Below are 12,249 nucleotides of genomic sequence, written 5' to 3'. Positions count from 1 at the left end.
TCCGTCTCTGTCACGGGGCCCGCTTCCCAGAGGTCGCTGTCTCCGTCTGGCCACCGCGCGGTCCCTCTCTCTCTCTCTCTCTCTCTCATACACACATATACACGCTCACTCTTTCTCTTTCTCTTTCTCTTTCTCCGTGTCCGTGGCGGTTCTCTCGTGAGTCAGGGAGAGGTGCAGCGTCGAGAGCTCGCGAAATGCCAGTGATTCGACGCGACTTCAACTACGCGCACTACGAGAGTTTTTCTCCTCGCGAGACGAGGGGGACTGTTCTCGATGCTCGTTCCTCTGCCCTTCGCGATAAGGGTGGACCCGCGTCGCGACGCTCTGCGCCTCGAGTACGCTCCGACGCATTATTTTACGAACACGACCGGCCGCTACCCTTGCTTCTCTACTCGCGCCACGCTGTTACTCTTGCTTGTACTACTAGTGCCGCTACTATCGCTGTTCCACTTTTTTCCCATCTCTTTTCCCTCATAGTCCCCTATTTCTTTGTCGTTATTGGTATTATCGGAGGCCGGAGTTTCTACATTACGTACCATCGCTATTACCAACTGTCGCCTCGCGATCGTTTCTATTTCTTTTTGCTTTCGCTCCGCCTGGCGATAAACGAGACGTTTCGCCGCGCGAAACTAGGAAATTTTCGGCGCGTGCATTTCGAGGATACGATGATACGAGTTCGTGAACGGTGGTACCGCGTCGCGATTAACGCGCCTTCTATGTCGATTCGTTTCCTTCGCAGATCATTTTTCTCCGTTTCCTTGGGTAATCGAAGGACAGAGGCGAGCGAGGCTATCAGCTTAGAATGAATTCCGTAACCCGTCGCGGTTATTTTGCCGGCGGCGCAGTGTCGCAAAAAGAATCTGGTCGAGGGAAGGAAAGCTTGTGAAATAGGTTCTCGTGGGCGAGCAGCTGGTCGGTAACAGAGGCGACTAAGTTTCCCCCTGATCTCGTAGGGCTGATCTTACTGTTTTAACCAACGAGCCAACCGAGAAAGATTCACTTGTCGTCAACCGTCAAACCGGCAGACATTGCCATTGTATAGGGCCGGCGTCTGCCTTTTATTTAAAATTCCGCTCGAACAAACTAAATCTTTCTAAATACGTATCACGATCCAGAGCTGACGCGTTGGCGGATCAAGGTTCCTCGAACAACAACAATAACGATTCTCCGAGTTGTCTCTCTCCTTTCACGCTATCGTTCGTTGCTTTCGAAACTGGCGGGTAATTTATTTTTACCGGTGTTCGATTACGTGGCCGTTGCGCTTAACTAGCCGAAGAACGCGAGTCACTGTTCGATAGGAAGGCAAACGGGAAGGAAAGGAGCGTCGTGCGCGTCGTTGCAGCGAAAATCGAGAGGAAGAGTGAAAAATCACCGTGTTCGCGCTTTCCTTATTTGCAAAAGCGATAGCGGTCGGTCGAGCGTGTTTTCGAGGCCGGTGCGTGACCGTGATTTACCGTTCCAGCGAAATACGCGTATCATGAAATTCGTGACACGGTAGCCGGTGCGCTCTACCAATTAAACAAGATCGAAGGATCGCCTTTCTCGAAACCGATTCGCAACTATAGTGTGCGTGTGTGCGCGTGAGTGTGTGTGCGCGTAGTGACACGCGTTATCGGTGCGACGAATCATATTACGTCGTTTGGTTCTTCTCTCGCGATCACGTTTCTCGAAAGTTTTCGGACGTTCGACGAACAAGTAACGACTTTGGAGAAACATCGAACAGAGCGCGATTGGCCGAGCGAGTGAATCGGTGTGTGGCAGCGCGCCTACGTCGCTCGTCGACACGAAATAATAAATACTGCGAGATCGTGGAGCGAAGGAAAGGGTGAAATCAGTGTCGTAATCGTCGGAGGGCGGAGAAAGTATCGTCCAATGTGTTTTCAACGATTGTAGATGCTTTCGGACGAGGCACATATATGGAGAACAGTATCGGCTGTTGGGCCGCTGTGAACGGAACGCGTGTTCGGCAACAAGCATTCACCAAGCTCGAAAAATGTACTGTTTCGAAACGTGGAATAACTTGGCGTAAACGTTGCGCGGACGTTGATTCGCGATATTAATCGCGGTTACCGCTATCGAAGCGTAGTTTCCTCCAGGCAGAACGTAACAGGAAGATGGTTTCGCTGGCTAGGTAACGCTGCAACGCGAATTAACTCGAATTAATCTGCTGCCGTTTAACGTTATTTCGCTGACGGCGTCGCGCGGTGCCGAATCGATTTTTGCCGCAGGATCCTCACCGAACGGAGGGGCGACCGTACGAAAAGGGTGAAAGAGAAGGTAGACGCGAAAGAGGAAGAAGGGACGGCAGGTCGAAAAAGGAAAGCCACGCTGATTCGCGACTGGAAGACCTCGGAGTTGTACCTTAAGATCGCAGAAACGCGCAAGCGTGCACGTTCGCCGAGGCGACCGACACGGACCAAACGGAGAAGAACCACGACGATACAGATGAAAGAGAGAGACAACGGGAGAACCAGTGCAGCCTCGCAACCTCTGTCTTTTTCCCTTTCTCTCTCTCCCCTCTCCTCTCTTTCTCCCTGGCTAGCTGTAAGGATGTAAGGACTCGAGGAGGACGCGCGTGGTTCGCTCCTGCAACCAAAACGAGCCTTCTGTTCGCGAGGAATCCTTCGGCCACTCGTTCCAATGGATATTCGACTCGCAGCACGAGATCGTAACTCGCCAAGAAACAACAGCGGAAACGACCAGCCACGTTGAGAGGGTAGGGCCGTAAACGGAGAATGATCGTCTCGTTTTTGTTAGATTTTCTTTCCAAGGGCAGGCGACGCGATTCGAGAAAGTATGAAGCAACGCGGTGGATAACGAGGCATGTTAAATAGCTAACGAACGAGAATTTCCGAACAATTGTACACATGAGATCGCGGTATTCGAAGAAGAAGTCTCGAAGACGCGTCGAGGAAACGGCGAAAGGATAATAGAAAGTGGAGGATGAAACGTAAGACGACTGTTTGAGCGGAGAGTGGACGAAGGGCCGAACTCATGAGGCCGTTGTCCTTCGAGAACCTAAGGAGGCTCGTCGGCCGCAAGAAGGACCGCAACGAGCCATCCTTCAAACGCAGCGAGTCCTTCAAAAGGATATCGATAAGAAAAAGTTATTTGGATCGGGGCAAGCGACGTAACAAGCTTCAGAAAAACTTGGAGCCGACTGTCGCGCCGACTGCCATCGAGTCCAACTTGAAGCCGATCGAGAAGCAGACCATAATAAAGGAACAGAAACCGCGAAAGCTACAGGACGACACGTTGACTCGCGAATCGATCAGCTACGACGAATGGCTACAGGGTGTTAGCTCGTCTTCACGCGAGAAACTGGACGAGGCGCATCGCGATCAGCAACAAAACAAGCAACAACACGTTCCGGCAAGAAACAACGTTTCCAAGGTTCAAAAGCAAAACGAAGCCGACCACGTGGCCGAGGACCTGAAGGTTCTCGAGTTGGACGCGTCGCCCGTGTTGCCCTCGAAACCGTTCAGAGTCTGCAACGAGACGATCCAAGAGAAGAATAGTCATCAGGATATCCTGCAGGTTCAGGAACCGTCGATCGAAGGACCACCCAGCGTCAGCATCAATCTCGGTCGAATATGGAGGGACGCGGTGCCGATGCCCTTCCCTTCGTCCTCGGGTTCGTCGATACACCACTCGTTAGATAGCGCGCTGAAGGAGAGGAAGCCTCAACCCACCGTAGCGAGAACGGTGTCCGCTCCGGAGAAAAGCGTGGCTGGCAAAGACGTCTCGTCGGCGTTCGGATTTTCTCTGAGGATCGCCAAGCTGGCCGATTTTCGTGCAGGGTTACTATCACTCGTATTTGTTAATTGGCCTTCGTCGACGATGAAATTGCGGAACGTGAAAGTAGTAGAAAGTTCGACTATAAAATAACGACCCGGTTGCGGATGTCCGAGTAAACCGAGAGTCGTATTTACAAATTTTCGTTTCGATCGTTCGGCAAAGCTTCACGACTAGACATAGCTTTCGACTAGCGCGTAATCCGCTTCGAGTATCTCGAGCCTCGCCGTGTCGCGTTTGTGCTCGGAAATTATGACGAACGCACGCGAGATACCTTTCACATTTCTGGCAAAGCGATTTTCGGCAATTTCATCGATCGAAGGTTGCGAAGTAGACGGCAACTCGATAATCGCCTGACTTCAGGGCTACGAGGAATGGTTTCTTTAACCGAAGGACGAGCAAACCGTCGCCAAGCGTGAGCGCCGAGGGTTACTTTAAACGAACGAACAGCTCGAGGCGGTCTAGTTCTCGACGACGTGGAAGGCGGACGTCTCAGAGGACGAAGAAGTCTCAGCTTCAGGTTCAGCCGGTGCGATCGAACAGCCCCGTGTGGTTCGTACCACCGGAAAGGCGGCGCTCGAGACGTCAGAGACGAGTGTGGCGCGAGATCAGATACTTCCCTGAGACCGAAATTCCCGTGATCGAAAGAATCGACGACTGTTCGTCGAATCTGTCGGACGATCAGTTCGACGATCTGAAGCTGTTGCTTTCAGGGGACTTTAACGATAGACGAGAGGGAGGCTTGAACTCGTTGGTCTCGTCCTCGTTGGGTTCCTTTTCAGCAACATCCTCCTCATCGTCGGCTTGTCGGGCACCAAAGATCAGCGATTTCAACGAAGACAAACTGTTCTCCGAGGAGCTACGAACCAGCGGCGTTCTCGCGCGAAGAACCACATGGCGACCCATAACTTCCAACTACTTCGCCAGCAACCAGTTTCTCAGCTTCCTGTCGAAAGGTTCGAGCAACCTCATCGGCAAAGAGAGGACGAGGGCCGACTACAGGTGTCTCTCGTCTACCGACAGCGAAACCGAGGACGAGTCCGATCGTGTTGGTCTTGAGCGCAGGAAAAGCTCTCACGCGATGCATAGGCAGCAATACCTGAAGAGGCAAAGGTCGGGACTCAGAAGAAGGCCACTCAGGCGAAAGTCTCAGCTTCGAAAAGCTTCCGGCCAGCCAGTCTTTCTCGTGCGAAAGTGCTCGTCCTTGAGGAAAAGACCCAGTAAGGCTCCACTAGCGACCATCTTCTACGCCATCGATATTCCTAGGACATTCGCTTTAAAGCTTACACCGCATAATATCGACGCGGCTATTCGACGTGATATAGGCTTGGAAAATAACACGCGCGAAATTACGGTTCGATACAAGCTCTTCCTTCTTCGACTTTAACTTTAACTTTAGGGCGATAGCTGCCAGCGATTAGCGTTTGTCTTATTTTCATCTGGCATTCCGCGTGATCGACGTTAATCACGTAACAGAATCGCCGTTCAAGTTTGGTTTCACCGCTGTTTTTGCACCGGTTAAACTCGATCCGAATCCGTGCACGTACGTTCCACTAATCGCGCCTCTTTCCCATTTCTTTCTTGAAATCTTTCGACCGCGATAGCCGGCCGGCTCTTGATTGCCCCTTGCCCATATACGTACTTATTTATTCTGACTGCAACGAGAAGGATTACCATTGTCAGCGCTACTGAAATTTCTTACTTACCATTCCTCTCGTTTACCTTCCCATCGATCGAGAAAGCGTCGTTTTCTAATTGTGATATACGACCGAGCCAAGTATTTCGTGCAAGCGATTTTGCTTCAAGCTAAAGTGATATTTAAGCAATTAGCAGGCAGAGGGTGCGTTGGAAGTTAATTAGATAGTGTAGAAAAAAGAAGAAGAAAAAAAAACGAACACGAATAGATGTATGTATGTGTCGTGACTGAAGGGTTAATCATCGATGTGAACGTTCTAGCCGTGGGGTAAGCAGGCCGTGCGTGTTTAATAGGCGCAGGATTTGCCGGATGTATCCCCAGCAGAGAAATTCTTGAACCGCGTGCTAACTATAACTTGACCGTGCAATAATTCCCTTCGACCTGTTCGCCTCTATAGGTACGTGCGCAATATGCACTTTGCCCTAAGGACCAGTCGTTCCGCGTCCTGATAATTTTAACTAGCGGTTGGATAGCCGGAAAAGATATACATTACAATACAATAAGACATTCCATTATCATTCCGGACGAACATCGCTCTTCCATTAAGCCACCAACTTTCTCCTTCTCCTTCCATTGTAGCTCGATATTGTTCTCTGGACATCAATTACAGATTTGAAACTGAATATTTCGATATGTCCGAAAGACGCGTCCGATCGAATTACTTGCGAACAATCGTGCGATTTGCTTCGTTAGACGCGACAGGACTCAGCTCGCTTTATCGTTCGAAGATTTTTCGTGAATTTTCAACGAGTCGCTTCGTACAGGCGAGATTCGTTCGAGATTAAAATTGGAAGAAACTTTCGCGAGAAAAACGGATCGAGTCTCTCCCGGATCGATAACGATCGTTCGCTGCACCCGCGTTTTCGAGCTGCTGGCAAGCCCATAAACACGCAGGTAATTAGGTAGAAAATGGAACGGCGCGGGTTTGTCGAAAGACTCGGGGTCGTTGAAATAAATTCAGTGATAATATTGCATGACCTAGTTTGGTTTCGTGTCGGTGCTCGTAGCTGGAAAAATCGTGTCTCGGCCGTTAGCCGATCGATTCTATGCATTTTCTCGAGTTACGATGCGTGACGCTAGCATGCCAACTCGTTTCGCATCGTGCGGGACACGTGGGCAAGCTGTGTTGCGACGCAGAAATTTACAACGCGTACCCTTTCTAGAATTTCGCGGACGAAAAAACTCGTCAGACCGCTTCTTCCTTATAAAATTAATCGTCGTCGTTGAAAACAATGCGCCGTTAGCGCCGCTCAAGCGGCTCGCTGCTCATCTATCAACAGTTTTAACGCAGTAAACTGCATTGCCTACGATCTTTCATTAAATTCAAAATTAAATGATTTACGTTCGCCAGTTCTCAACGTTCATTAATTTACAATAGGTTACGTAATTACGTTAAGCTACGGTTGGCCGATAGAACGGCACCACGTGAATCGGCGAACGTGGTTCTAGAACAGGTCTGGGAAATTTGCGTGTTCGAAGCGTTTTAGGAATTCCATTTCTCGATAGATTTCGTTGGTCTCGTTTGGCGAGGTCGCTTTCAACCAGGTGTCTCCATGCTTCCACCTCGTCCCCGCGAATTGTCCAGCCAATTTCTACCGTTTCTTGAACGAACGCATTCACCGATCGTCCTCGAAATTCCACGGGTTGCGTGCCACGAAGAAATTACCTGAAACGAGATCGCGCCACGAGCTATCGAAATAGTACGTCCTTTTTCGGTCTCTCGATGCAACGAGCATTGAGAAATTGATCTCTCTTATTTAGCCATTCGTTCGAGGGTAGGCTGATTCGACGCGCAATCTGCCATCCTCTCATTTACCTATTTTCGTGTACGTGCGATTGGTAATCAAACGTACGAACGTTGCATCGTCGAACCAACTTCGTTCTATTTCACTAACCGTACTATTGGGTTGGCAACTAAGTGATCGTATTAAGTAATAGTATTGACAATGCTACCTATTGATAAAATCCGCAATCATTTAGTTGCCAACTCAATATATTAACATTTTACCGACCGATAGTCGATTAATCGGTTTTTTGTCACCAACGCTTACCGACCGATAACTTATTAAGCGACTTTTTGTCGCCGACGATCTTTCTCATTATTTGAGCAGTAATTTGTTATTTAGTACTAAGGGACCTTACTCAGTTGCGTTAGTTGCGTTGCTTTGTAAGTTCCCACAGTTTTATATCAATTTGAAAAACGTACCGTTCGCAATGACCAAAAAGAATGGTATTGGAGAGTCTAAACCGAAACAGAGCCGGCGCCAGGAAGAATCTGCGCTTGAGATGCCGGTCGGAAGTGCGTATGCAGTTGAATCGCTAGCGGTCGGTAACGTTTGAATACTTTGACTGCCACGTTGGTCATATATGATCGGCCATGGTTTCTCCTGTGACGCTACGGTGGTCACTAGTGATCAGAGCGCTTGAACTTCTTACAATTGTAAAAATTGTATGAAAATTAACAGTTAGGGCATTTTGAATATAACCGGTAAATAGAAGATACTTTGTAATAAAAAGTGCCCCATTGAACGATTAAACATTTTTATTCGAACATCAATGAAAAAAAAATGAGAACAAATCTTGCATCTAACGGTGCATTGTGTTTGCATCCGTATCATTGAGGGGTAATCTACGAATATTATTATAAACATACCTTAGAAAATAATTGTAAATGCTGCTTTATAATCATATAATTGAAGTTAGAAGTGTGAACGTACCTTTATATTATATTATATGTAGAATGAGCAAATACTGTTTACTAATATCTTCTACATGTTCCAACAATATATTCTGGACGTTTTTCTTACGACGAAACAACGAATGCGAATGGTTTGTTGAAATAAACGAAGCCTCGTTATAATATGTCGCTGTCTTCTGTTACCAAGGCGCCACGGTGGTCACCCGTGACCACCAATAAGATAAACGGTGCATTGGGGAAGAATGTTGTCTTACGTCATCAGTTTATTATTATTTTGCCATTATATGCCTTGAATAATAAAAATATTCCCGTGGCGTCCACAGCGGAACATGTGATTACGGCGCGGCAGTCAAAGTGTTAATCGCTGTTCGAAGTTCTGCTTGCGTAAGGCGGCGATATCAGCGGAGATCGCTCGTAAACAAACTCGTACTGATCGTTGCGATTTCTTGTTTCAGGGGACATTACACAAAAGGGATACGAAAAGAAACGGACGCGTCTACTGCAGCAGTATGCGTCGAAGCAGTTGGGTGAGTCGAACGTTTCATCTGGTCGGAAAAAATCATAGCGAACAAGTCATGGTCATCGTGGTTTCATCCTTAGCGAACATCGCGCGTGGACGAGAAGCTCGCGACGGAATCGCAGCCGCGCGGCTCTTTTCTACGTCACTTCCGTGTACGGATTTACGCGCTGTTCCCTAGCCCGAGTTCTCCGACATTTTATTTTTACCATGGACAACGACCAGTGATTTATCGTCTGCTGGTGCGTTTATCGACTCGTTTAAAAGACGCGAATGCGAGTCAGCGACAGCCGCTTCACTCTATCTCGCTTTCTCGCTGCGTCATGTCGTCGCTACTTGCAACACGTTTTACGTTGCTCGAGTAGACGCTAAGCGACACGCGAGGAGTCTCTGTTTCAACGTTTCGAAAGGATCGTTAACGATCCGATAAGAAAGAATGCCCGAAAAGAAAGCAGTTGCGACCAATTGCTTGTTTTCTCTCGAGTTACACGTTCAGACTCGTCGAAATATAATATGCATTAACTGGAAACTTCTTACGTACCAGTTGTTACATTCCGATTCGTTGGATCGCGGCGGCATCGTTCGAAAGCTTCTCGTCCTCGTGGTCCGCGTCAGCTCGCGCGATAATCTCGCGCGCGCCTATTGCGTCACATCCATACGCAACCAGTCTCTCATTCTCTCTCTAGTCGTTCGTAATATTAATCACGTTCCGATTCTCAAGAGACACGAGCATTGCTTTGCGCACAATGCCGGCACACGCAATCGCAATGGGAATAAAAGAAGGAACGAAGCGGACAGGGCCGCGTGTTCTTCGCCCCGGCCACCGTTTTCCATTCGTCGTCTTCTACCGGTTTTCCTCTCTTACGCAATCCCCTTATCGCGCGCTCAGGGTCTCCGGTGCTGCTTCTACTCCCATGTCAAAGATATTTCCACCGATTTAAACCAGCGTATCGTTTTTCCGGCAATGCCATCTGCGTTTCGCAATGGAAGAACGCGTTTGCCACGGCATTCTTTCCACTTTGTCTGGTTTTCTCGAATAGGAGAATCGCCCTGACCCAACCGGAGCCTCGTTCGTTTCCATCCGAACGAACAGCTAAGTGGAATTGCCTGTTGCAAAATCGAACGCGTGACCTTGTAACGCGCCAACAAACTCGTTTACAATTAACGTGGAATTAAGTTGGTTGGAATGACACGTTGAAGGGATACGTGAGTTTGGCGTTCGGACGAGTTCGATTTCAAGCTTATCGATAACGCCTTTTTCATCTTTTTAATTGCGAAATAAAGAGCGACCAGTTGAGGTGTAGCAGCGAGATCGCAACGTGTGGACCGGTTAAAGCTTGGCCACGATCACGAGCTCGGCCGCGCCTTCGGCAATGGCTCGTGGCTGCAGCTGCGATCGGTCGGTCCGCTGCGATCGGCCGCAATGTACATACTGTTTAACTGTACTTGCATACGGAAGAGCCACTTCCGCGTTATCCGCTCGTTATACGCGACGTAGGTACTTGTGGTATTGTCGCGCACGAGGCTTCCAAGCAAAGACAATTTTCTCGCCGCTTCGAGTCACGTTTGATTCGTGATTTCCCAACCGTTTTCCTGCACGCGGAAACTCGTTAGGTGTTTGCCAGCGGCGCCGTTTCTTTTTCTCTCTCTCTCGCTTTTTCTTCGTTTTTTAACTCGATTACGATCTCCACGATGCACACCGCTGCCTATAATCCATTCCATTTATCGCGAACCTCTTTCATTGTACCAGTGGCGAACACGACGAAGCGAGTTGCCTGGTCGCGTTCAGATCCAACAAATTGTTCGCAACGAGAGAAAGCAGTTCGCTTAGTGAGTTAACGTCTCGATGTGCAAGCAATCGCTGATAATCGACAAGATCTTCACGGGAATTTCGATACCGGTAGGGAAACACGAAATCGCAAGTAACAGGCGATCAGCTGAAATAACTTATGGTTTTATACGGAAGAATCGGCACGAGGAATTCCGCGTTGTCTCTAAGTACATAAAATATGTGTCTAACGCAGATGTTTCGCACGAGCCTTCTTCTTAACTCGCTTCGTCACGCGTCTTTCTTCCCTTGCGTTATTTCAAATGGGAAAATAGAGAGGAGACTGGAAGGTTCGCGCGTACCAATCCTTCGAATATCACGGATTTATATAAAGTTCGATATTTGATATTTGAATATTAGTTAAATCGAGAAGTTGAGCAATTTTGGAAATAAAGGTGGTTGATCGTTGGAAACTTCGATAAGTGGTAAAACTCGTGGAACTTAGGTGTCTGCAAACAGGTATTGGGTTGTCCGAAAAGTTTCTTTCTTTTCATAAAGTGATAATAGATGGACAACAATTTCTGTTTTATATTATTTTATTGAATATTTATTTTTATATTATTTTATTTATTGAGATATGATCCATTTCGTTCTATTTCTATTATTATGTTCGTGCATAATTCAATAAACTAATATACAACAAGAAAACATCGTGCGTCTATTATTTCCTTATAAAACGGAAGAAACGTTTCGGACAACCTAATATTTCCAGGTTGCGATTCGTCCTCCCATTCAACGATCTGTCGTCGCTTTTGATTCACGACTATCCTAGCAACTGCGAACAAAAGGTAGCTTCTGCCTGAGGACGTACAATACCTATATATTACGTATAACCAATGATTATCCTGTCACGCCATTGTATTCGCTGCTTCATCGGTTACAGCGACATCTCGTTCTACCTTTTTCGAATAACTTGCGACGATGTAGCGCGGCGGGTCGCAGGTTCGTAGATGTCGCCGCATCTCGTTTTCGATATTCAACGCGTTTGCAGAACGATGCTCGAGCGTACTGTTTTGGAAGCTGTAGGACCGCGGTGCCGTAATACGCGACAATTGGAAAAAAGGAAGGATGGAGATTCCTTGGTTTACAGCGATGGTTATCGATGGGCGTGATTCCATTAGAGAGAAAAATATGGTACACGGCAACGAACGATCCGAGCTGGATTTACACCGCTGGTTACGATATTGTCACGGTTCGCTCGAATCTTATTAAATTCCATGGAGCGTGACCGTACGCGCAAGCGTTCCCTCCACTCTCATATCCTCGAATATTGTAATCGAAGAAACCGTGACCGTAACCGTAAAACTCGGAACGCGTTCAAACGGCGACGGGATTCTAGAAAAGTGGACATTTGTGTCGGCCGGCCCATTATTTGTCAATCGTTGAAATCCGCTCGAACGTGTTATACACAGCGTAGGCGTTCGCGTCTAACCGATGGTGTAACGGTGGCGAAGATGGTAAAGATGGAAAAAGGGGTAGCAGAGAAGAGAGGCAGTGAAAAACTAGCTTGCGAGTTTCCCCTGCTTTGAGAATCGGAACGAGAAAACAAGAGAAGAGTCTGGAGGGTGGCTTTTGCATATGCACGTGTGTGTGTGGCACACAGGGGCTGGAAAGGATGGAGGAGGTGTCGGCGTCCTCGGTATCGCAGGGGTCGAGAGAACGGGTTATGGAAGCGGCGGTGGTGGTGGTGGTGGTGGTGGTGGTATTGGTGTCGG

At 48.1% G+C, this 12,249-nt stretch overlaps 1 protein-coding gene across 6 annotated transcripts in view; it reads left to right on the top strand.

Moving 5' to 3' along the window:
• LOC100744275 (disco-interacting protein 2) overlaps nucleotides 1-12,249 on the top strand; it is a 43,560-nt gene that overhangs the window by 11,013 nt on the left and 20,298 nt on the right. For 3 of the 6 annotated variants that reach the window (XM_033318822.1, XM_012381746.3, XM_012381736.3), the window contains exon 2: nucleotides 8,645-8,716. Coding sequence is in view for 5 of the 6 variants with exons in the window: in XM_012381746.3 (XP_012237169.1) it covers nucleotides 8,645-8,716 (72 nt within the window). In the remaining variant the exon portion in view is untranslated. Of the gene's footprint in view, nucleotides 1-1,482; nucleotides 3,801-4,158; nucleotides 5,016-8,644; nucleotides 8,717-12,249 lie in introns of those variants that run through there. The other 3 variants (XM_012381718.3, XM_012381714.3, XM_012381726.3) reach the window with 2 other exon arrangements.

Source organism: Bombus impatiens, unplaced genomic scaffold, assembly GCF_000188095.3.
Source record: "Bombus impatiens unplaced genomic scaffold, BIMP_2.2 scf_0019, whole genome shotgun sequence".
Lineage (NCBI taxonomy): Eukaryota > Metazoa > Arthropoda > Insecta > Hymenoptera > Apidae > Bombus > Bombus impatiens.
This window is presented reverse-complemented; position numbering and strand designations above follow the sequence as displayed.